The 27718-nt window shown below is 35.4% G+C and overlaps 1 protein-coding gene across 2 annotated transcripts in view; it reads left to right on the forward strand.

Annotated features, from left to right (window-relative positions):
- LOC143644756 (L-lactate dehydrogenase C chain) overlaps positions 1-27718 on the forward strand; it is a 77862-nt gene that overhangs the window by 1600 nt on the left and 48544 nt on the right. For both annotated transcript variants that reach the window (XM_077114177.1, XM_077114178.1), the window contains exons 3-4: positions 2393-2510; positions 20077-20250. In XM_077114177.1, the coding sequence (XP_076970292.1) occupies positions 2393-2510; positions 20077-20250 (292 nt within the window). The remainder of the gene's footprint in view (positions 1-2392; positions 2511-20076; positions 20251-27718) is intronic.

Consider the following 27718-nt stretch of genomic DNA (forward strand, 5'->3'; position numbering starts at 1 on the left):
GGGTGGGGAGATCTTTTACTTTCAGGAAGAATTGAATTAGAAAAGCTGTCTTTATAGGAATATCAAGCAGCTTTGAAGGGGAGACTGGACAATACTGAATTTAAAACAGGCAAGTTAAGTGAAAATCTGTCAGTAATCTTACCTCCCTTAGCTCTCAGGATGCTGGCAGCCAGGCTTACACACCTAGAGAGAAGATTGAATATAAATTTGCAACTTCTCCTAACAAAATTATCAGGTTTCTTTTCTGTCACCCTACAGTGAAAGCCGTTCTTCAACAAACCTTACCTATGCAAATAATCCATCATCTATTTAATTCCTCACTCTTAAGTATGATTCAATAGCTAAGGATTCCCAGGTATTTCAAGAAAACCTCTAATAAGAAAGACAAAAAAGAAAATAACTTGGAAGAATCAGGGGGAAAACTTTAAAAACCCAATATCCTTAAAAAAAATAATATTCTTGGGGAGATAAGAGAAGATGTTGCCGCCAAAAAACAAGATGCTACAAAAAGACCATTCAGGGTAGAAAAAAGAATGGTTAGAGATTAAAATGATGACAGCAGACATTAAAAATTTAATAGAAATGTTGAAAGATAAAAGTATTGTACTTTTAAATGTTTTAAAGGTATTATTTAATTTTCATAACAATCTTAAAAGGTAGGTTATCTCCATTTATCAAAGAGAATACTAGAAAACAGATGTTAAATAGCTTGCGCAGAGGTCTGAGCCTTGCTTCCTGAAGCACCTCCTTCAGTCCCTCCTTTGTGCCCCCAGCCTTGAGGCAATTGCAGTTGCTAACTGTTATCATCTCTAGGATACCTCAAATGTTCCCTTTTTGCTCTTTCAACGCCCTCCAACTTCTATTTCATCCTCTGTTGAAATACTTACAACAGAGGTTTCACAATAGAAGTTTCTGTTCTGAAAGAGCCCTGAGAGATTAACGTATTCATGAAAAATAGATCCATAAACATGATCTTTTTTTAAATTACAATTGTAAGTTTACAAAAGATAAAGTACAAACTTTCTGTATCCTCCCTCTCACATAATTTTTCCTGTTATTAACATTTTGTATTAGTGTAGTACCTTTGTTATAATTGATGAAACAATGTTATTATATTTGTTAACTATAATCGATCGGTGGTGTTAATTACAGTCACAGAATAACTTTGTGACTGTAACACCACCATCCATTGCCAAAACTTTTCCATCACTTCCATTCCAATTAAGCATTAACTCCCCATTCCCCACCCTCACCTGGCCCCTGGTAATCTGTATTGTAGTTTCTGACTTTATGAATTTGCGTATTCTACTTATTTCATATAAGAGCGATCATATAATATTTTGTCCTTTTGAGTCTGACTTATTTCATCCATGATGATGTCTTCAAGGCTCATCCATGGCGTGGTATGCATATTACTTGGCATTCTTATCAGGTAGCTGATATGAGTTATATGGTACTTCTGGATGAAACATCTTTTCCTCACATTCCTGATATGTATCACATGAGATTTAGTTGATTTCATAATATGTAGTTTTCCAGAAAGGGAAACTGAGGAAAAACAGTACTAAATGAGGTCTTTGACCTCTTTTCCTTACTTTTCCTTTCCATTGGAGTCGGTCCACTTGAATGTGAGGGAACACATCCTTTCTATATAGTTCTGTACTCTGTTGCATGTGATTAAAAACCCAATTTAAATTAAGCAAAAAAGGACAATATATTTTTTATGTAACTGGGAAATCTAAGAGCAGAAAGAGCTTCAAGTATTATTGGATCCTGGAGTTCAGGCATATGAGATGCTGTCTCTGCATCTCTTGGTTTAGAGTTGGCTACATTCTATTTGCTTAAATCCTCAGTCAGGGTCTTTCTAAGTGGTAATAAAGAGGCTATACAGTTTGCCCTAAGACTCTTATTATCATTTTTAGAGATCATGGTTCCAAAGAAAAGTGAGACCTAAACTTTTGTCTTCCATTTTCAAACCTCATATGGTTATTCCTGTTCATTTGCCCATTTGTGAACTAAATATTGTGGCCAGAAGGAAAGGATGCTGAGTATATATATATATATATATATATATATATATATATACCCATCTATCCCAAGATTTCAGACCAATGTTAGCTGTACTGAACGGAGCCAAATGGAATGGGTTCTCACTCAAATGAAAGAAAGAGAGATACTAGGCAGATAGAAACAATAGCTGTCTACCACAGATAATAAATTTTGCTCCATCCTATTACTTTGACTTCTAGTCACTCTCTACATATTAAAAAACTGGTTTAGTTTTTTAAAAATCTTTCTCCTATTAAAAATATAAGCCTTCTTTGGTTATAAAGTAGCCATGCAAAAATTCTCTTACAATTCAAGTTTTATTCATAACTTTCATGTATTTTAGGATTTAGCTGATGAACTTGCCCTTGTTGATGTCTTAACGGACAAATTGAGAGGAGAAACAATGGATCTTCAACATGGCAGCCTTTTTTTCAGTACTTCAAAGATTACCTCTGGAAAAGGTTAATTTTAGTTTTATAAAATTATTTTCGGGGCGGGCCACGGTGGCTCAGCAGGCAAGAATGCTTGCCTGCCATGCCAGAGGACCCGGGTTCGATTCCCGGTGCCTGCCCATGTAAAAAAAAAAAATTGTTTTCGGAGCTTTAAAAAAAGAAATTAATTTTACCAAACGGATATCAATATAAATTTAAAAAATAGCACCAGTGTCATTAAGACACAGAGTTTAAAAAGTTAATTTTAAAAACCCATTTCATTGTAACTATAGAAAATTTTGAAAATATGGAAAAGTATAAAGAAAAATTTAAATCTCTTCTGCTAATTGCTTTGTTTATTTTAAGTCTCTTTTTAAATGTATTTTCTTTTACATAACTGACATTACATTATATATATGGTTTTGTATCCTGGTTTTTAAACTTGTCATTTTACCTTATATATTTTTCCAAGGAAATGCAGTATAGAATAATTTTTGTAATATTATTGATGTATTTATCCATATTCTCTCACTTGGTTTTCTTTTTGTGTTTATAAAGGACCAAATTTTAGGGTATAGAGTGAGGCAGTGAAACAGAAGGAATGGAGAACTTGGCTTTATTAACGTTAGCATCATCTGTTGAACAACTAAGAAGCTTCAGAGAATTAGGAAAAATAATTATTTTTATGACACACTGAAGTATATAATACACTCTTTGGTAACATGATTCAATAGATGTATGTTGTACTAGAAACCCTCTTATCTAACTTGATTAGAACTGAAGATGGTTAGTTAATTTCAAAAATGCATGCTAGAATAAGGCATCATAATCATTTCATATTAACCTAAAAGATGTAAATATACTTAATAATTTTTGTTTGCTGATTTTCTGATTATAAAGCAAGGCGTTTGAGTATGGCTCAGTTGATTGGAGTTTTGCAATGTTGAAGCATATCCATAATGATCATTTCAATATCTTCAAAGTACAGCAAGAAATTTAAAAAGCAATTTGATCATAAAACTCAACTAAATTATTATGACTTTTCTTGATTTTCATTCCTATCTCACATCTAAGGACACAGTTATTAAATAACTTGCTTTTGATACAGTTCTCTAAGACATTCAGCTTAATTTTCATAAAAACAGTTATTTGTTAAAATTAATTCATGAAATTTTTGACAGCTAAAAAGAGATTAAAGAAGAATTGTGGGAAGATGGCAGAGTAGGAAGTTTCAGGAATCAGTCGCTCCACCAAAATAACTATTGTACTGACAGGAACAGTTTGAATCAACTCCCCCTGCCAACACACACACTGCATATGTCCCAATGTGTCCCTTTTTATTATTAGAGAAGTTGTAGTTTAACAGAAAAATCATGCATAAAATGCAGACTTCCCATATACCACCAGTTGTGGTTTGGAGTTTATGTACCCCAGAAAAACATGTTCTTAAACTTAATCCATTCCTGTGGGTGTGAACCATTGTAAGTAGGAACTAAAGTAGGACCTAATGATGAAGTTACTTCTGTTAAGTGTGGCCTACCTCAAGCAGGGTGGGTTTTAATATAAGTGGAGTCTTTTAAAAACAGAATGAAATTCAGACAGAAGGAGAGAAATCCTCAGAGGGAGCAGCCAGAAGCTGAACATCATTGGAACCCAGAAGAAAACGAAGAGGCCAGGATGCAGCCATTTGCTTTGTGATATGACAAGCTAAGGACCAAGGATTGCTTAAAGCCAGCCCCAGAAAGCCACGGTCTTTGAGAAGAAAGCATCACCTGGATGACACCTTAATTTGGGCTTTCTCTTCACCTCAAAACTGTGTGCTAATAAATTCCCATTGTTTAAGCTGACACGTTGCATGGTATTTGCTTGAACAGCCAGGGAAACTAAAATATATTAGTACAAGGAAAGTAAAATGCTTTTGCAAATACCAAAAATGTGGAAAAGGCTTTGGAATTGGGTAATGGATAGAGGCTGGAAGCATTATGAGGTGGTTGATAGAAAAAGTCTAGATTTGCTTTGAAGAGACTGTTGATAGAGATATGGATGCAAAAGGTCCTTCCAAAAACTTCTTAGAAGGAATAATGAATGTGTTGTTGGAAGCTGTAGGAAAGTTAGCCTTTGTTTTAAAGTGTTAGAAAACTTGGAAAAATTGAGTTCTATTGTCAGATGGAAGGCTGAACTTGAAAGTGATGAATTTGAATATTTAACTAAAGAGATTTCCAAGCTAAGTGTTGAAAGTGCAGCCTGTTTTCTCCTTGCATCTTATAAAGGACAGTGATAAGCTGAGAACTGAACTCCTGGGAACAAAGAAACCAGAAATTGATGGTTTGGAAAATTCTGAGCCTGTCCAAAACAGGGCACCATGTAAGGGTTTAACTGAATGTGATGCAAGTCACCAGTTTCTGTGGAAGTCAGAATAGGAAATGCAGTTATTTGGGAAAGGTCTATGGAAAATCCTTCTGTCTGCTAGTTTAGGCCCCTGTGAACTAATACAAATTCAAGATTTTTGTGAAATTTGTATGAATAGAACCACTGCTGTCATCGATGAGAAGGGACAAATTGAAGGAAGAATGACTTCAAGGGTAGAACCATAGAAGCTGAAGACCAAAGATATCTCCTCAGGTGTGTTAAAAGGGTGGATCCACCCCCGTCTTGGAGGGGGCAGAACTTCTGCCCAGTTGTTCAGGAAAAGTGCACCCGCTCCAATGGCTTGGAAATGTTGGTGCTTATACATATGCTGAGAGACTTGCTGCCACGCCAGTGCTCTAAAAGGGTGGCTTCTGTGCCCCAGGGTTTGTGGAAAGCCTGGCCACCATCCTAATGCTCAGAGAGGATGGAGCCTTACCCAGTATTTTGGAGCCTTTACCCCAATGTTTAGGGAGTGTATAGCTGCTGTGCCAGTGCTTGGAAGGGGTGGGGCTGCTGCCCAACAGGCCTGAAGGACAAAGCATCAATCTGTAGATGACTCTCAGACTTTGAAATCTAATGAAGTTTGGCCTTCTAGATTTTAGAATTCTTTGGGACCCATGATCCCTATTTTCTTTCCAATTTCTACCCATTAGAAACATGCTCCACCTTTGTATATTGGAAAGAGATAACTTGTTTTCTAGGTTTACAGATCCACAGATAGAGGGGAACTGTGCCCTAGGAAAGACCAAACCTACAACCGATTTTGATGAGACTGTATTTACTATTGTTATTGAAATGTCTTAAGGCTTTTGGGATGTTGTGATAGAATGACTGTATTTTGTATGTAAAAAGAACATGTTTTTTAAGGTTGCAGAGGGTGGAGCTGTGTGTACGCCAGAAAAGCATGTTCTTAAATTTGCTCCATTCCTGTGGGTGTGAACCACTGTAAGTAGAATGTTTTGATGAGGTTACTTCAGTTAAGGTGTGGCCCACCTCAATCAGAATGGATCTTAATCCTATTAATGGAATCCTTTGTAAGTGTAATGAAATTCAGACAGAGGGAGAGAAAGCCACAGAGAGAGCAGCCAGAAGCTTAAGGCAATTGGGACCTGGAAGAGAAGGCAGAGAGACCAGAAGACACTGCCATGTGCCTTGCCACCAAGGATTGCTGGCAGCCAGCCCCAGGACTCCATAGTCTTTGGGGTGAAAACATTGCCTTGATGATGTCTTGATTTGGGCTTTCTCTTCACCTCAAAACCATGGGCTACTTCCAGTAAGGTGGCAGAGTAGGAGAGACTCAGGTCACCCCAGCTCTGTGCAATAATGAGAGACACAATGGAAAAATGACTAGGACAGTGGATCCATGGTGCAAGTAATCATGGAGGGTCTCTAGTACACATGGATCATTCTCCAGGATGTTAGGTCATAAAACAAGTCTCAATAAATTAAAAAATACTGAAATCATATAGTGTATTTTCTCCAACAACAATGGAATGAATCCAGAAATCAATAACAGAAGGGAGAAAATGGGTCAAAGAAGAAATCACAAAGAAAATTAGAAATGTTCTGTGGCAAATGAAAATGCAAACCCAACATACTAAAACTTGTGGGATGCAACAAAAGTAGTGCTGGAGGGAAACTTATAGCTCTAAATGTCTACATTAAAAAAAGATAGTAGATCTCAAATCAGAGATCTAATCTCAAAACTGGAGGATCTAGAAAAAGAAGAGCAGACTAAACCCAAGGTTAACAGAAGGAAGGAAATAGAGATTAAAGTGAAGATATTTACAGAATCAACAATACCAAAGTTCATTTGTAAAGATCAATAAAATCTACAAACCTCTAGTTGTACTGACAAAAACAGAGAGAAGACACAAAAAAATCAGAAATGCAAAGGGGGGACCTTACTGCCAACACCACAGAAATAAAAGGACTATAAGAGGATACTGTGAACATTTGTTTTCCAACAAATTAGACAACTTAGATGAAATAAACAGTTTCCTAAAACAAAGTCTATGTATTCTGACCCAAAAAGAAATAGAAGGTCTCAACTAATCAATAAATAGTAAAGAGATTAATCAGTAATAAAAAACATCACAACAGTCTCCAGGGAAGATGGTGAAGTAGGGACATCCAGGATTTGGTCCTACCACCAACGCAACTATTAAATGAGCAGGAACTGCCTGAAACAACTATTTTGAAATTCCAGAGGCCAGAAAAACACTCTACAGCATCCATGAAAGAGTGGAAGGAAGAGGCTGATAAATTCGGTGAAGAACAGTAAATTGTTCTTTCAAATGGTGGCTATAGGTGCCTATCCCCCACACTTGGAATAAATCTGACCAAGGATGTAAAGGACTTGAACACAGAAAGTTGCAAAACATTGCTAAAAGAAATTAATAAAGATCTAGCTAAATGAAAGTATATTCCATGTTCATGGATTGAACATGGAATATACTTTTCCATGGCCAAATATTGTTAAGAGTTCAGTACTACCCAATGCGATTTATAGATTTAATGAACCCTATAAAAATCCCAAGAATCTTCTTTGCAAAAATGGAAAAGTCAGTCGTCAGATTTATATGGAATGTAAGGGGCCCTGAATATCTAAAGCCATCTTGAAAAAGAAGAATGAAGTTGGAGGACTCACACTTCCTGATCTTAAAACTTATTACATGCTACAGTAATCAAAACAACATGGTGCTGGTACAAGGACGGACATACAGACCAATGGAATAGAATTGAAAGCTCAATAATCAATCATCATATTTATGGCCAACTGATTGAGTGGCAAAGACCATTCAATTGTGAAAGGATAGTCTCTTCAACAATGATGTTGGGAAAACTTGATCTCCATTGCCCCCCTCCCCCCCAAAAAAAAATTCTAGGAGAAAATGTAGGAAAGCATCTTTAGGGACTTGTGTTAGGCAATGATTTCTTTCTTTCTTTCTTTTTTTTTTGTATGCTGTATGGCAGGGGTCACATTTCATTCTTTTCATGTGTGAAAATCCTATTATTGCAGCACCACTTGTTGAATTTTTGTTTGTTTTTTTACTTGTATGTTTTTTTGAGGGGTGCATGGGCCAGGAATAGAGCCCAGGTCTCCCACATGGCAGGTGAGAATTCTACCACTAAACTATCCATGTACCCCCCCCCCACAATGATTTCTTACACTTTATACCCTAAACATAAACAACAAAAGAAACATAGATAAATGGGACCTCATCAAAATCAAAATAAAAACTTTTGTTCCTCAAAGGACTTCATCATGAAATTAAAATGACAACCTACACAATGGGAGAAAATAATTGGAACCCACATATCTGATAAAGGATTAATATCAAGAATATATAAATAAATTCTTCAACTTTATAACAAAAAGAAAAACAACCCAGTGAAAAATATGAGCAAAAGACTTGAACAGACATCTCTTCAAAGAATATACAAATGGCCAGAAAGCACATGATAAGATGTGCAACATCATTGGCTATCAAGGAAATGCAAATTAAAACCACAATGAGATAGCATTGCAAAACTACAATGAATAGCACCAATGACTGCTATTAAGAAAATGGAAAATAAGAAGTATTGGAGAGGATGTGGAAAAACAGGAACACTCATTCATTGATGATAGGAATATAAAATGTTATAGCTTCTGAGAAAAACGGTTTGTCAGTTCCTCAGAAAGCTAACTGTAGAACTACCACATGACCGAGTAGTGATTCTACTACTAAGTATATACCCAAAAGAATTGAGAGAAGAGATTCAAACAGATATTTGTATACCAATGTTCATAGTGGTATTATTCATAATTGCTAACATATGGAAGCAACCCAAATGTCCTTCAACAGATGAGTGGATAAATAAAATGTGGCATATAGATATAATGGAATATTATTCAGCCATAAAAAGATAGCTAGATTCATTGATTCATTATTCACCTGATACAGGCGATGACATGGATGAACCTTGAAGATATCATGTGGAGTGAAATAAGCTAGACATAAAAGGACACATACTATATGATCTCACAGATTTGAAACAATTAGACCAGGCAAACTCTAGAGTTATAATGGAGAATATAGATTACTAAGGGACAGGGTGGAAATAGGGAATGGGAAGTTAAGGCTTAAAATGTTTAGGGTACCGGGACACGGTGGCTCAGCAGGCAAGAATGCTTGCCTGCCATGCCAGAGGACCTGGGTTCGATTCCTGGTGCCTGCCCATGTTAAAAAAAAAATGTTTAGGGTACCTGTATTAGTTAGGGTTCTCTAGAGAAACAGAATCAACAGGGAACACTTGCAAATATAAAATTTATAAAAGTGTCTCATGTGACCACAGGAACGCAGAGTCCAAAATCCACAGGGCAGGCTGTGAAGCTGACGACTCCGATGGAGGGTCTGGATGAACTCCACAGGAGAGGCTCACCAGTGGAAGCAGGAATGGAATCTGTCTCCTCTGAATCCTCCTTAAAAGGCTTCCCCTGATTAGATTTAGCATCACTAATTGTAGAAGACACTCCCCTTTGGCTGATTACAAATGGAATCAGCTGTGGATGCAGCTGACATGATCATGACCTAATCCTATGAAATGTCCTCATTGCAACAGACAGGCCAGTACTTGCCCAATCAGATAAACAGGTTCCACAACTTGGCCAAGTTGGCACATGTCCTTAACCATGGCAGTACCTATTTGGAATAATGAAAATGTTTTGGTGATGGATGGTAGTGACGGGAAAATGACATGAATGCAATGAGCAGCTCTGAAATATGTATCTGAATGATTAAAAGGGGAAATGTTACATTGTGTATATACTGTAACAGAATAAATTTTTAAAAATCCAATCCTACACCATGACCCCTAAGTTAAATCATGAACTTTAATTAATAGTTCAGTTATAAAAATGTGCTATCATCAGTTGTAAGAAATGTTCCACATCAATGCAAGGTATTGGTGGTGGGGTGGTATGTGAGAATTTTGTATTTTAGGCATCATTTTTCTGTAAAACTACACATTCTCTAATAATAATGATATAATAATAAAAACAAAAGCCAAGACCAGATGGCTTCACAAACATTCCAATTCTGCTCAAAATCTTCCAAAAAGTTGAAAAGGAGGGAACAATACTCATCTCATTCTCTGAGAACAACTTCACCCTCATATCAAAATCAGATAATGATACCACAAAAATAAAATTACAGGCCAGTCTGTCTTATGAATATAGATGCAAAAATCCTCAACAGAATACTAGCATACCAAATCCACAATACATTAAAGGTATTATATGCCATGATCAAATGAGATTTATCCCAGATATACAAGGGTGGTTCAACATAAGAAAAGCAATTAATGTAATACACCACATTAACAGAATGAAGGAAAAAATCTGGTCATCTCAATTGGTGCAGAAAGTCATTTGACAAAATGCAGCACCCCTTCTTGTTAAAAGCACTTAGAAAACTAGGAATAGAAGGAAAATCTCTGAACATGATAAAGAACATATCTGAAAAACTTACTGCTAACATGCTCAGTGGTGAAAGAAACCGTCATCTCTAAGATCATGAACATGAAAAGGATGCCCACTGTCACCACTGTTAGCCAATATTGTACTGGAAGTTCTAGCTATCACATTTAGGCAAGATAAAGAAATAAAATTCATCCAAATTGCAAAAGAAGTAAAACTTTCATTATTTGCATATGACATTGCCCTATATACAGATAATCCTGTAAAATTCACAACAGGGCTACTAGAACTAATAAATGATTTCAGCATAGGTTGGAGTGCAACAAGATAACACCCCTGTGCTGGTTTGAAAGGAAGCATGCCCCCTAAGAAAAGCCATGTTTTAATATAAATCCCATTTCATAAAGATAGAATAATCTGTATTCAATACTGTATGTTTGAAACTGTAATGAGATCATCTCCCTGGATGATTTGGTTTAGTCAAGAGTGATTGTTAAACTGGATTAGGGGACGACATGTCTCCACCTATTTGGGTGGGTCTTGATTGGTTTATTGGAGTCCTGTAAAAGAGGAAACATTTTGGAGAATGAGCGATTCAGAGAGAGCAGAGCAGAACGATGTAGCCATGAGATGCAGAGAGTCCACGAGCCAGCAACCTTTGGAGATGAAGAAGGAAAATGCCTCCCGGGGAGCTTCATGAAACCAGAAGCCAGGAGAGAAAAACTAGCAGATGATAACGCCATGTTTGCCATGTGCCCTTCCAGCTGAGAGAGAAGCCCTGACTGTGTTCACCACATGCCTTCTCACCTAAGAGAGAGAGACCCTGAACTTCATTGGCCTTCTTAAACCGAGGTATCTTTCCCCGGATGCCTTTGATTGGACATTTCTATAGACTTGTTTTAATTGGAACATTTTCTCGGCCTTAGAACTGTAAACTAGCAACTCATTAAATTCCCCTTGTTAAAAGCCATTCCGTTTCTGGTATATTGCATTCCAGCAGCTAGCAAAGTAGAACAACCCCCAAATCAGAAGTGTTTTTATATAGTAGAAATGAACTATCAGAAGAAGAAATCAAGAAAAAAATTCCATTTCCAATGGCAACTAAAAGAATCAAATATCTAGGAATCTAACCATGAATGTAAAAGACATTTGCCCAGAAAACTACAAAATAGTATTACTAAAATTTAAAAATTAAATAAATGGACATTCAGTGTTCATGGATTGGAAGGCTAAAAATTGTCAAGATGTCAATTCTGTCTGAAGCAATTTACAGATTCAATGTAATTCCAGTCAGAATTCCGGTAGTCTTTGCAGAAGTGGAAAAGGCAACCATCAAATTTATATGGAAATGTAAGGGGGCCTGAATAGCTCAAGTCATCTTTGAAAAGAAGAATGAAGTGGAGGACTCATACTTCCCAAGCTTAAAGCTTATTACAAAGTCACAGTATTCATAACATCATGGTGCTGGTACAAGGACAGACTTACAGACCAATGAAATCTAATTGAGAGTTCAGAAATCAACCCTCACATTTATGGCCAAATGATTTTTTAAAAACTTTTTTTTGTTGTATAGTATAACATTTATATTAAGCAAAGAAGTAAAAAAGCAATAGTTTTCAAAACATTCTTCAGAAAGTGGTTACAGGGTAGATCCCAGAGTTTGTCGTGGGCTACCATATGATCCTCTCATAGTTTTCCTTCTAGCTGCTTCAAATATAGGAGCCAAATGATTTTTTTTTAATTTTCATTTATATAACAATGTACAAGCGCATGCATTCTTTTTTAAATTTTTAATTAATTTTTAAATTAAAAATAATACAAGAAAGAAACACAAACATTCTTAACATATGATCATTCCATTCTACATATATAATCAGTAATTCACAGTATCATCACATAGTTGCATATTCATCATCATGATCATTTCTTAGAACATTTGCATCAATTCAGAAAAAGAAATACAAAGACAACAGAAAGATAAAACGAAAACAGAAAAAAAAATTACACATACCATACCCATTACCCTTCCCTTTCATTGATCACTAGCATTTCAAACTAAATTTATTTTAACATTTGTTCCCATTATTTATTTTTATTCCATATGTTCTCCTCATCTGTCGACAAGGTAGATAAAAGGAGCATCAGACACAAGGTTTTCACTATCACACAGTCACATTGTGAAAGCTATATCATTATACAATCATCATCAAGAAACATGGCTACTGGAACACAGCTCTACATTTTCAGGCAGTTCCCTCCGGCCTCTCCATTGCATCTTGAGTAACAAGGTGATATCTACTTAATGCGTAAGAATAACCTCCAGGATAACCTCTCTACTCTGTTTGGAATCTCTCAGCCATTGACACTTTGTCTCATTTCACTCTTGCCCCTGTAGTTTTGTGAGCCCCTGTGTTATACCGTCAATGTAAGCATGACCTTGCAATAATATCTCTTTACCCTCACTCTGGGGACTACAAGTAAAATAGAATGTCTTGAACCCTTTAGTAAAGGAGAAAATGGCTGCTAACGATTTGGAATTGCAAGTTGACCCTTATTTGAACTCCAAAAATCTTAAGCAATCAGAAATAGTCTCTGGAGAAAACCCACTTTATTCCAGGCCTGAAAGGCTTTCCATAAATAAGATTCTAAGAAAAATGAACATCTCACAGTAAGAATAATTAAATCTACAATAAAATGCATGGCGAGAATTAACAGAGACAATAGAAACATCATAGATTTCAAAATTATCAAACCCGAATTATGAAATAACTATGATTATTCTTTTTTTTATTAATTAAAAAAAATTAACTAACACAACATCTAGTGATTATTCTTTTTAAAGAAATAAAGGACAAATGAAAATAGCATGAAACAGGAAAATGTGAGGAAAGAACTGATATAGAAAATTAACCAAATATGACTCCTAAAGGTGAACTGTAATGAGATAAACACTGAATTATTGGATTATTAGATGAAACACATTTGAAGAGAGAAGTGGTAACCTGGAAGGAAGATCTGGGGCAATTACCCAGAAACTAGCAAGAAATGGAAAATATGAATCACAGATGATGAAGTAATAATGTATGTCTAATTAGAAAAGTGAATGGGGCAGAGGAAATATTTGAAGAGATTATGATTGGAAATTTTGAAGCGATCTACCTTGTTCATATTGGAAGATTCAGTATGGTAAAACATACATTCTTCTATGTTAATCTATAGATTTTATGCAACCCCAGCCAAAACTTCAACAGGTTTTTTTGTTGTTTTTGGACATACCAAGCTAAAATTCATTCAGAAATGCAAAGGTCCAAGAATAGACCACTTTTGAAGAAGAAGGTGGAATTAGCTTACCAGTTATCAAGACTTAATGTAAAGCTACACTAAGTGCAGATTCAAAAGATCAGTGGAGCTACTTTGTGAACATAATTAACAGCACTGAATGTTATATTTTAATGTGGTTAAAAGGGGAAATTTTAGGTTTATATATATTATTAGAGTAAAACATTTAAAAATAACCATAGAACTGCACAACACTGACAGTGAACCTTATTGTAATAGATGGACTATAATTAATAGTACAATTATAAAAATGTTCTTTCATGAATTGTAACATACCACACTAATGTAAGGTTTAATAATAGGGTGATACATGGGAACTCTGTAATATATGCATACTTTTTCTGTAAACTCACATCTTCTCTAATAATAATTTAAAAAAGGAAAGGTTAGTGGTGCCAAATAAAGGCCAGAAACAGACCCAGGCATATATAGGCACTTGTTATATAACAATGATAATACTGCACTTTCAATGGGAAATTTTTGGACTTATAAAAAAATGTTTGTTGTGGAAATAGGATATCTTTATGAGAAGAAATGGAATTGGATGCCACACACAAAAATCAATACCAGGTTGGTTAAAGGCCAAAATGTGGAAGACAAAACTTCCAAGTTTCTATTTCGAAGATAGCGTTAGAATATCTTCATGACCTCAGGATAGGATAGAATTTGTTCAGCAAGGCACAAAAAGCATAAACAATAAAAGAAAGAATATAAAATTTAGAAGTATATTCATAAAAGACATCACGAGGGAGTTGAGATACAAGCAATAAAATGAGCGAAAATACTTGTAATATAAACTACCATAAAAGGAATAGTCTTCAGAACAGTACTCCTATAATATGATAAATATGAATTGCTCAATAGGAAAATGGGAAAAGATTTGAACATTTCCCAAAAGAAGAAATTCAAATGACCTGTAAATATATAAAAGACAGTCTCATTAGTAACCAAGGGAAATGAAAACCACTTTGATATATCATTACATACCATTAGATTGACAGAAGTCTGTTGATACTGTTTGTGAGGATGTGTAATATTAGGTGCTCTCATGTACTACATACAGATAATGTATTATAGTAAATCCACTATAGAAAATGTTTGTCATTTCCTGCTGAAGTTGAATATAAACATATCCCACAACCTAGAAGATTCATGCCTAGATACGTTCCTCAGAGAAATTTGCCCACATGTGTACTAGCATACATGTGCAAGGCTATTTACAGTGGTATAATTTGAAATAGCCTCAAACTGGAAACAATTAAATGAAAACCAATAACAAGTTGGATAAATTGTGCAGTATAATATTACACAGAAATGAACAAACTACAGGGCACACGTTAAAATGGATGAATCGTATATATATTGCTTTTGCTGAAGAAATACATTATGATTCAAAAATAGACAAATCTTAATATATTATTTAAATATGCATAAGTGGTAAAACTATTTTTTCCTCTTAAAGTAAAAAATAGGGTTGAGTTTTGCACCAGTCAGAAGAGTTGTTGGTAACCTCTGAGTGTGAAGCATATAGATTAAATTTATTAAGGGTACACAGGAAGTTATAAGGCATTGGTGATGTTCTATTAATTTGTATATTTTTATACAGTTATTAACATTAATATCTTAAAATTGAACTCATATTTCTTAAACACTTTTCTATTTGTATGATACACTTCACATCATTTTCAAAGTGTATTTAGGTTAATTCTAGTGGAGAAGAGCACTTGAATATCGTTGATTATCCACAGATGCTTTTTAATTGTCTTGTATTTACAATACTTAACACAGCCCAAGAGCCTCAAAGAAGATGCTAAAATGTTTGTGGGAGGAACTGGAGAATATGAGATCAGAATCTATTTTATGGAGTTTATAATCAAGTTCTGGGTACAAATAGGCTATAACAATGATCAGATAACATAAGGCACTATAATTGAGGACTATTTGAGAATAATAACTAGTGGATGCCATAAGAATTCATTGAAAGTAAGAGATAAGTATTTATGAATGATATGACTCGGGGATGCCTAAGAGAGGAATTGGAATTTTTTTGAATGAGTACTTGAATAATCATAATCATAGTCATCAGTAATATTTTATCGAACAACTACTGTGTAGTAGGCATTGTTTGAGTACCTTATATATTAACTCATTAAATCATCAAAAGAACCATATAAAAGAAAAACTATTATTAGCTCTGTCTTGCAGGCAAGGGACAGAAGGTCAGAGGGGCAGGCAAAGTACTTACCCAGGGTCACACAGCTAGGAAGTGGCAGAGTTCAGGATAAAAGCAGTTGGATCTCAAAGCCTTTGCTCCAACCACTATAGGTTGCTGTCTTTTTTTTTTTTTTAATCTTTTTTTAAAAAGCTTTTTTGTTGTATGCTATAACATATATACAAAGCAAAGAAATGTAGTAATAGTTTTCAAAGCTGCAAGAAGTAATTACAGGAAGATCCCAGAGTTTGTCATGGCTGCAATACCATCCTCTTAGATTTTTCCTTCTAGCTGCTCCAGAATATAGGAAACTGGAAGGCATAAATATTGTTTTATCATCAGAATCGACAATTCTTTTACTTTTTAGTGAAAAATAACATATATACAAAACAATAAATTTGAAAGCACAGCACCACAATTAATTGTACAACAGATTTCAGAGTTTGACATGGGTTACAATTCCACAATTTAAGGTTTTTACTTCTAGCTGCTCTAAGATACTGGAGATGAAAAGAGAGGTCAATTTAATGATTCGACAATCATATTTGTTTGTTAAATCCTATCTTCTATGTATAATTCCACCATCATCTTTGATCTTTCTATCCCTCTCTTTAGGGGTGTTTGGGCTGTGGCCATTCTAACTTTTTCCTGTTGGAAGGGTCTGTCACTAATATGGCATTGGGAGATGGAAATCTTTGATGTTCTGGAGAGGCTGTGCCCTCTAGGTTTCAGGACTTATCTGGTCCAGGGACACATCTGGAGGTTGTAGATTTCAGGAAAGTTAATGTAGTGCACGGAACCCTTGTGAAATCTTATATATTGCCCTAGGTGTTCTTTAGGATTGGCTGGAATGGACCTGGCTAGGATTTGGCAGGTTATGGTAGGTAGCAATGTCTGACTGAAGCTTGTGTAAGAGCAACTTCCGGAGTAGCCTCTCGACTCTATTTGAAACTCTCTCTGCCACTGATACTTTATTAGTTACAATTCTTTTCCCTCTTTTGGTCAGGATGGAGTTGTTGATCCCACAGTGCCAGGGCTGGACTCATCCCTGGGAGTCATCTCCTACGCCACCAGGGAGACTTACAAACCTGGATGTCGTGTCCCATGTAGTGGGGAGGGCAATGATTTCACTTGCAGAGTTGGGCTTAGAGAGAGTGAGGCCACATCTGATAGGTTGCTGTGTTTTTGAGAACTGAGTTATATTTAGAAAGGAAAAGAAATAACAGGTAAGAAGATGATGCTACTTACAGGATTGGAGCAGCTGGAAATATGACATAAAAGTAAGACATAAAGCTAGCAAGATAATTTAGGTAATATTAATAAGATTATATTATGAAAAAATCTGATATTTTACTTTGGTATGCCCTTTAACAGGATTTGTCTGACAGAATTAATTAATAATATTTCAAATAATCAGTCTGATCTGTAGAGAAATGACTCTGGAGAAGTTGCAAGGTTGCTTTAACTGTTTATCCTCAAAGTTGAAGAGGGATGTGTGGAACTTTGGATTTCTGTAGTTAGATAAGGCTTTATAGAAGGTGAAAATTGAGCAAGTTCCTTGAGCAAGAATGAGTAAGTAGACTATGTGTGTAGAGAGAGAAGAGAATGTCCAACTCCAGAGCTTTTACTTGATACGAGGGAGAGAGAATCTCTTACATTAATGTGTAGCACTGAGCCTAAGAAATACCATTTTTCTACGTTTGTCTTTCAAATTAAAATCTTTACTGGAGTAGGAAAATATAAAAGATATTTAAATGTGCATATTTCATAAATTATCTCCACTTTTCAATTAGAATAATATGAGAATGATCATAAATGGAGATACAATAATATCTTGAAATCAAGCAGATTTTCTAAAAGAGCATAAAATAAGTTTTTTTAAAAAATAGATTTGAGATATAGAGGAAGACATTTTAGTAATTTAATTTTGACCTCCATATGGAAAATAACTCCCAGCTATATAATGTTTTTTAAAAAGGTCTAGTATGGGTTAGTGAGCATTGTTTTATCTTGGCATTGGATTCAATAAGTGAAACAATTTTAAGACTAGTTATCACTTTAGTAGTAGTTTATTTTCTTGTGTGGACCAAGATCTTGCTTGTGATCTGAAGCTTGGTCCTTCATAGTAATTAGAAATAAATACATTCTCACTCTTAGAATTATGAAACAGACATACGTATTTGCAAAGTTCTAAGTTTCTGATTTGTACAGTAAGCAGCCATAAAACAGAGTTGCTTTGCTTCTAGCCTTACAAGCAAATGGGAATATGGGCTAAAGGAAATGGTAGGTTCTGTTATAAAAAATGTGTGATAGGTGTGTGAAATCTGGCAAATCACAGTCAGTGACAAGGTTTCCTTCAGGTTACACAAAAGAATACAACTGCTTGGAAAGTCTGTTCTTCTGCAAATGCCACACTTGAAGGTAGATGAGTACTTGAATACTAAGAACATATAATAGAATTTTTTATTATCCAAGATTCATAAAAAGAATTTTTAATTAACTAGAAATAAAATAAAACTTATATCACATAACATCATATTTAACAGGGACTCACCAGATTCCATGGAGTAGCAACATTCCCATCATAGTAAGGAATAGGACAGGGTCCATGTTTTTCTTACCACTATTTCACCATGTTCTGATAGAGACAAATTAGCAACTAGTTATTTGTTGAAAAGAAGGAGTTATTTTTAAAATTATGTGTGGATGACATGAAATATAGGACTGCTTTCCAGGACAATGCAAGAGAATAATTTATGTATAAAATCGAGAGAGGAACTAATGACTGGAAAAGAATGTGTGCACACACACATTTGGGCTCAAAAAATTGAAATCAATGAACACTTCAGTAGAAAAAAGGGAAAAGAATCCAATAAGTGATCTGCACAAAAAGAAATACAAATAGCTAACCAAAATTTTAAAATGTTCATCTTTATCATAAAACAAAAAATTATAAATCAAAGTGATAATTAGACACTACTGTATATTTATTTTACCAAAAAAGTTTTAAGGACTAATAATATCTGGGTCAGGATACTTGCAAATAAACACCGGTATACTGCTAATAAATAGGTATGCATGACCCTTTTGAAAGGAAACTAACATGTATCAAATTACATTTTTGACTACCTTTTGACTCCATATTTTAAATTTTAAGAATTTATTCTAAAGATGTTATCAGAAATAAAAAGAGTTAACTTCCAGACTATTATGGCATTGTTTATAGTAGTGAAAAATAATGTATAAAGGAAGTAACTAATTGGATTTAAAAACATGATTCATATAATGAGTGTCATCATCTATAATAGTATGATCCCAGTTTTGTTTTGTTTTTTAAGAAGGAAGGCATCTGTATTCACAAACCCCCACACAAAAGAAGACTCACATGGCTAAGGAAAGAGTGTTTCAAATATTAAAGAAATTTAATAGTGGTCATCCATGCTGGTAGAACTATGGGTGTTTTCTACTTTTCCTTTTTTGCTTCTCTGTATTTTCTATAAAGAACTTCTATTGCTATTTTTTTTTTAAAACGAGAAAACAAACACTGAGAAAATTATAATTCAAAAGAGGAGAGATTTTCTTCTCATCTCAAATGTGTGCCTGACACTGAGTGTGACAGCTTTTAACTGTCCTCAATTGTAGACTAATAGATGACTAAATAAGAGCAAAAGAGAAACTTGTCATTTTCTGAAGTGAAAGGCTAAATGAAAGCTGAGTTAGATTTCTGTGTCCCTATCATGGATTGCTCTGTTACATTCTCAGTCTCCAAGCAAATTGACTTTTCCTTCCCTTAATGACTTTATTAGTCTAACATTTCCCTGGATCACTTCAGTAATCTGACATTTTAGGGAGAATTAATTATTTGAGGTCCTCCTTCTAGGAAATTTCCATTTTATGTAACAGTGGAATTGCTGGGATGGCGGGGCTAGCTTTTGGCTGACTCTCCCTCTAGTACAGCGTTTCCAGACTGCTTTTTTATGTGGGTGTGTAAATATTTTTACTGCGATATCTTCACGCAACATAGAGTCCATCCAAGTGTACAGTCAGTGGCTCACAATATCATCACATAGTTGTGTATTCATCACCATGATCATTACAATAGACTTTTAGAGAGTTATAGCACATGATTATGGCGATCACGATAAAAATATTATCTTTTGTTTCCTTTTTAGACTATAGTGTATCTGCAAACTCCAAATTAGTTATTGTCACAGCAGGTGCTCGGCAGAAGGAGGGAGAAAGTCGCCTTGACCTGGTCCAGCGTAATGTGGATATCATGAAATCAGTTATTCCCAGCATAGTCCATCATAGTCCTGACTGTAAGATACTTGTTGTTTCAAATCCAGGTGAGCCTTTTCTCCTCCATTGTACTGTATAAGGATGATCTTTTCATACCATTCCTTTCAAAAAACAAAATAAAACAACTTTTTTGAGGTATCATTTATGTACAATAAATAGTACCCACTTTTATTTGTACAATAAATGAGTTTTGATAAATGTAATAGCATGTGAAACCACCATCATATTCAAGATACAGAATTTTCTGTCACCTCTGGAAGTTTCCTTGTGCTCCTTTGCAGGTCATCCTTCACTCCACTTTCAGCATCTTTTACTGGAAATGTATATAAATGGAATCATATAAAATCTTGTCTTTTCTCTTGGCTCTTTCACTGAGCATAAGTATTTTGTGATTTACCCCTGGTGGATGTATCAGTAATTCATTACTTTTTTTGTTTATACATTTAAAGTAATCTTTTGTTATCCATTCACCAGTTCATGGATATTTAGGTTTTTTCCTGTTTTTGGCTATTATGAGTAAAGCTGCTATGGACATTTGAAACACATGTCTGTGTGAACATGTTTTTCTTGGGTAACTACTTAGGAGTAAAATAGGTGGATCACATGGTAGGTATATGTTTAACTCTATTAGAAACAGCCAAACAGTTTTCCAAAGGGGTTGTAGCATTTTACATTGTCGGTGTCACTGTGTGAGAGTTCTAGTTGCTTTGCATCCTTGTACAAATACTTGGTATTGTCATTCTTTTTATATTTAGTCATTTCAATGTCATAGTGGTTTTAATTTGTATTTCTTTGATAATTAATGATGCTGAGCATCTTCCCATACACGTATTGACTATTAGTCTAATTTTTTGAAGTGTCTTTTAAAATGTTTTGTCCATATTTCAAAATTAGGTTGTTTATCTTCTGATTAGTGAATTGTAAGAATTATTTATATATTCTAAATACAAGTCCCTTTGTCAGGTATATTTACTGCAAATAGTTTCTGTGTCTCTGCCTTGTCTTCTCATTTCCTTGATGTTGATAATCTCTTTAAAAGAGTGAAAAAATTTTTAAGCGGTTTTATTCGTACACCATATAATCCATCCAAAGTGTACTATCAGTGACTCTCAGAATAATCACAGAGCTGCTTTCATCACCACAATGAATTTTAGAACATTATCAGTGAGCCAAAGAGAAAATCTCAAGCCCTATATACCCACCTTATTATTGACACTTAGCTTTGGTGTGTTACCTTTGTTAAAACCGATGTAAGAGCGTTTAAGATATTACTGTTAGAGTCAAGAAGTTACCCTGGAGGTTGTTCTTATGCAATATATAAATATCCCTTTTTAGTTTATGGTGTATTGGAATGGCTAGAGGGAAGTACCTGAAACGGTTGAACTGTATTCCAGTTGCCTTGATTCTTGAAGATGATTGTATAATGATATAGCTTTTACTATGTGACTGTGTGATTGTATAATGATATAGCTTTTACTATGTGACTGTATGGACAGATTGGTAAAAAAAATAGGGACAAAAAAATAATAAGGGGGGGGATGAAGGGTAAAAAAAATGTAGGTAAATTGCAATACTGGTGGTCAATGGGGAGGGGTAAAGTGTATGGGATATATGATTTTTTTCATTTTTTAATTTCCTTTTCTGGAGTGATGCAGATGTTCTCAGGAGGATCATGGGGATAAATATATAACTATACGATGATATTGTGAGCCATTGATTTATACTTTGGATGTATTGTATGGTACATGAAGATATCTTGTTAAAATATATATTTTTAAAAAGATAGTGCTGTTAGTTATAGTCTGTAGTTTGCATTAGCTATATATTTCCTCCATATGCTACACTATTATTAACACTTTGTAATTGTGACTACATTTGTTCTGATACATGGGAGAACATTTTTCTGTTTGAACAATTAGCCACTTTCATTATTCAAAACAGAGTTCGCTATGTTATACAGTCCTATTTCATCCTCTATCTTTCTTTATAAATCTCACCTTTCAGCCATAATCAAGCATGTAATTCTGTGCTGTTATTTATATGATAATGTGCTACCATCATCTCTACCCATTTACAATCAACCTTATTAAAAAATTCTGCACAAATTAAACATTAGCTCTCCATTCGTTATCCTTATTCTATCATCTGGTAACTTTTATTCTAGATATTAATTTCATTAGTTTGCTCATATTTAATTCACATTAGTGGGATCATACTATAATTTCCCTTATGTGTCTGATTTATTTCACTGAACATAATATTCTCAAGTTTCATCCATGTTGTGACATGCATCAGGACTACATTCCTTCTTATAAATGAATAACATTCCATCATATATATATGCACCACATTTTGTTTATGCATTATCATTAGTTGACGGACACTTGGGTTGCTTCCATCTTTTGATAATTGTGAATAATGTCTCTATAAACATTGATGTGCAAATGTATGTTCCCATCACGGCTTTCAGTTCTTCTGAATTTATACCTAGTAGTGGGATAACTGGATCTTATGGCAGTTCTATACTTAGCTTCCTGAGGAACCAAACTGTCCTCCACAGTGCTGTACTAGTTTACATTCCCACCAGCATTGAATAAGTGTTCCTGTGTCTCCACATCCTCTCCAACACTTGTAGTGTTCTGTTTAATAGTGGATGTTCTAGTAGGTGTGAAGTGAAATCTCATTTTGGTTTTGAATTTTATTTCCTACTAGTTAGTAAAATTGAGCATCTTTTCATGGGCTTTTTAGACATTTGTATATCCTCACATGTCTGTTCATACCTTTTGCACATTTTTTAATTGGGTTGTTTGTTTTTTTATTGCTGAGTTGTAAGATTTCTTTGTAAATTCTGTATATTAAACCCTTATTGGATATGTGGTTTCCAAATATTTCCTCCTATTGGGTAGGCTGCCTTTCCATCTTCTTGATAAAGTCTTTTGAAGTAAAAAGCATTCAATTCTCAGGAAGTCCTATTTATTTATTTATTTATTTATTTATTTATTTATTTATTTATTTATTTCATTGATTGTGCTTTGCGTGTACGGTTTAAGAAACCAGTACCAAACATTAGATCCTGAAGATGCTTTCCTACATTTTCTTCTAGGAGTTTTGTGGTCCTGGATTATATATTTAGGTCTTTGATCCATTTTGAGTTAATTTTTTTTTATTTTTATTTTTTTATAGCTCACATGCAGCTTCATTCAGTGTTTTAACATGATTACTTTACAATTAGGTATTATTGTGCTGTCCATTTTTGAGTTTTTGTATCTAGTCCTGTTGCACAGTCTGTATCCCTTCAGCTCCAATCACCCATTATCTTACCCTGTTTCTAACTCCTGCTGGACTCTGTTACCAATGACATATTCCAAGTTTATTCTCGAATGTCGGTTCACATCAGTGGGACCATACAGTATTTGTCCTTTAGTTTTTGGCTAGACTCACTCAGCATAATGTTCTCTAGGTCCATCCATGTTATTACATGCTTCATAAGTTTATTCTGTCTTAAAGCTGCATAATATTCCATCGTATGTGTATACCACAGTTTGTTTAGCCACTCATCTGTTGAGGGACATTTTGGCTGTTTCCATCTCTTTGCAATTGTAAATAACGCTGCTATAAACATTGGTGTGCAAATGTCCGTTTGTGTCTTTGCCCTTAAGTCCTTTGAGTAGATACCCAGCAATGGTATTGCTGGGTCGTATGGTAATTCTATATTCAACTTTTTGAGGAACTGCCAAACTGCCTTCCACAGTGGTTGCACCATTTGACATTCCCACCAACAGTGGATAAGTGTGCCTCTTTCTCCGCATCCTCTCCAGCACTTGTCATTTTCTGTTTTGTTGATAATGGCCATTCTGGTGGGTGTGAGATGATATCTCATTGTGGTTTTGATTTGCATTTCTCTAATGGCCAGGGACATTGAGCATCTCTTCATGTGCCTTTTGGCCATTTGTATTTCCTCTTCTGAGAGGTGTGTGTTCAAGTCTTTTTCCCATTTAGTAATTGGGTTGGCTGTCTTTTTGTTGTTGAGTTGAACAATCTCTTTATAAATTCTGGATACTAGACCTTTATCTGATATGTCATTTCCAAATATTGTCTCCCATTGTGTAGGCTGTCTTTCTACTTTCCTGATGAAGTTCTTTGATGCACACAAGTGTTTAATTTTGAGGAGCTCCCATTTATTTATTTATTTCTTCAGTGCTCTTGCTTTAGGTTTAAGGTCCATAAAACCGCCTCCAATTGTAAGTTTCATAAGATATCTCCCTACATTTTCCTCTAACTGTTTTATGGTCTTAGACCTAATGTTTAGATCTTTGATCCATTTTGAGTTAACTTTTGTATAGGGTGTGAGACACGGGTCTTCTTTTTGCATATGGATATCCAGTTCTCTAGGCACCATTTATTGAAGAGACTGTTCTGTCCCAGGTGAGTTGGCTTGACTGCCTTATCAAAGATCAAATGTCCATAGAAGAGAGGGTCTATATCTGAGCACTCTATTCGATTCCATTGGTTGATATATCTATCTTTATGCCAATACCATGCTGTTTTGACCACTGTGGCTTCATAATATGCCTTTAAGTCCGGCAGCGTGAGACCTCCAGTTTCGTTTTTTTTCCTCAAGATGTTTTTAGCAATTCGGGGCACCCTGCCCTTCCAGATAAATTTGCTTATTGGTTTTTCTATTTCTGAAAAATTAGTTGTTGGGATTTTGATCGGTATTGCATTGAATCTGTAAATCAATTTAGGTAGGATTGACATCTTAACTATATTTAGTCTTCCAATCCATGAGCACGGTATGCCCTTCCATCTATTTAGGTCTTCTGTGATTTCTTTTAGCAGTTTTTTGTAGTTTTCTTTATATAGATTTTTTGTCTCTTTAGTTAAATTTATTCCTAGGTGTTTTATTCTTTTAGTTGCAATTGTAAATGGGATTCATTTCTGGATTTCCCCCTCAGCTTGCTCATTACTAGTGTATAGGAATGATACAGATTTTTGAATGTTGATCTTGTAACCTGCTACATTGCTGTACTCATTTATTAGCTCTAGTAGTTTTGTTGTGGATTTTTCTGGGTTTTCGACGTATAGTATCATATCGTCTGCAAACAGTGATAGTTTTACTTCTTCCTTTCCAATTTTGATGCCTTGTATTTCTTTTTCTTGTCTAATTGCTTTGGCTAGAACATCCAACACAATGTTGAATAATAGTGGTGATAATGGACATCCTTGTCTTGTTCCTGATCTTAGTGGGAAAGTTTTCAATTTTTCCCCATTGAGGATGATATTAGCTGTGGGTTTTTCATATATATCCTCTATCATTTTAAGGAAGTTCCCTTGTATTCCTATCTTTTGAAGTGTTTTCAACAGGAAAGGATGTTGAATCTTGTCAAATGCCTTCTCTGCATCAATTGAGATGATCATGTGATTTTTCTGCTTTGATTTGTTGATATGGTGTATTACATTAATTGATTTTCTTATGTTGAACCATCCTTGCATACCTGGGATGAATCCTACTTGGTCATGATGTATAATTCTTTTAATGTGTTGTTGGATACGATTAGCTAGAATTTTATTGAGGATTTTTGCAATATGTTCATTAGAGAGATTGGTCTGTAGTTTTCTTTTTTTGTAATATCTTTGCCTGGTTTTGGTATGAGGGTGATGTTGGCTTCATAGAATGAATTAGGTAGTTTTCCCTCCACTTTGATTTTTTGAAGAGTTTGAGGAGAGTTGGTACTAATTCTTTCTGGAATGTTTGATAGAATTCAGATGTGAAGCCATCTGGTCCTGGACTTTTCTTTTTAGGAAGTGTCATGGTTAGGGACAGGTGTCAGCTTGGCCAAGTTGTGGTACCTGTTCATCTGATTGGGCAAGCGTTGGCCTGTCTGTTGCAATGAGGACATTTCATAGGATTAGGTCATGATCACGTTAGCTACATCCACAGCTGATTCCATTTGTAATCAGCCAAAGGGGAGTGTCTTCTGCAATTAGTGATGCTAAATGCAATCATGGGAAGCCTTTTAAGGAGGACTCAGAGGAGACAGTTTGCATTCCTGCTTTGGCTGGCGAGCCTCTCCTGTGGAGTTCATCCAGGCCATCCATTGGAGTCATCGGCTTCGCAGCCTGCCCTGTGGATTTTGGACTCTGCGTTCCTACGGTCACGTGAGACACTTTTATAAATTTTATATTTGCAAGTGTTCCCTGTTGATTCTGTTTCTCTAGAGAACCCTAACTAATACATCTTGGTACCAGGAGTGGTTCTTAAGGAACAGAATCTTAAAAATGGGTTTTTATGAATGGTTTTCTACTCTGACTGGGCTCAGAGACACTAAGGACTCTGATTCCCACAATCAGAATGACACTCCCAATCCATGGACTGAGTTGGCAAAGGAGATAGTCAAAATATCATCATTCGATTCTCCTAATGCTTCGCTTGTACGAAGCCAGACTCTGGGGGATAATGTTTTTGACACCTTTACAGAGTTTTGCAGAAATAAGAGTTATAGAGATGTTGGTTGGTTGTTGTTAGATACACTGTCTGCATTAAAGGGTGAAAGGGATGGGCTTAAGGCTTCAAACAAGAAGCTTAAGTGCCGTCTGAAAGATGTAGAGGTTTCTATGAGTATCCTCAAGGAAAATTTTATTTCCTGTAGCCGTAGACTTGAGATCTCTGAAAATCAGACTCAGAATCTTATTGTTAGAGTAGCAACTTTACAACGTAAACTGAAATCTCAGTCTTGCATGGTGTCTGCCGTTAAAGTGAGGGCATTGATTGGAAAGGAGTGGGACCCTGAAAAATGGGATGGTGACATATGGATTGATAATGATGTTGGGGGTGAGGTTGAAACCCTAGACCATGCTGAGCCTTCTTTAGATAACCCTGTAATAGTCTGCCCTGAGGACATAGCCGCCCCACCTTCAGCCTGCCTTGAGGAATTGGCCACCCAACCTCCTCCTGAAGGGATTAGCCCTAGAGTTATTAATCCTGTTTCACCAGATGAAACTGCAAATGAAAGCCCTGAAGCAAATGGCTTGGAAGATATTTCTAATTCTTTTCATGACCCACCCCCACCACCCCTCATTTCTTCTAGACCTATAACTAGACTAAAGTCCCAACAGGCCCCTAAAGGTGAGGTACAAAGTATCACACATGAGGAGGTACGTTATACTCCAAAAGAACTGTGTGAGTTTTCCAATTTATATAGACAGAAATCAGGGGAATATGTGTGGCAATGGATTTTAAGAGTGTGGGATAATGGTGGGAGGAATATAAGGCTGGATCAGGCTGAATTTATTGATATGGGCCCACTAAGCAGAGATTCTGCATTCAATGTTATAGCTAGAGCAGTTAGAAAAGGTGTTAACAGCTTGTTTGGGTGGTTGGTTGAAACATGGATCAAAAGGTGGCCAACATTACCTGAGGTTGAAATGCCAGAACTGCCCTGGTATAATGTAGATGAGGGGATCCAGAGGCTTAGAGAGATTGGGATGTTAGAGTGGATTTATCATGCAAAGCCT

This window comes from Tamandua tetradactyla, chromosome 8, assembly GCF_023851605.1.
Source record: "Tamandua tetradactyla isolate mTamTet1 chromosome 8, mTamTet1.pri, whole genome shotgun sequence".
NCBI classification, from domain to species: Eukaryota; Metazoa; Chordata; class Mammalia; order Pilosa; family Myrmecophagidae; genus Tamandua; species Tamandua tetradactyla.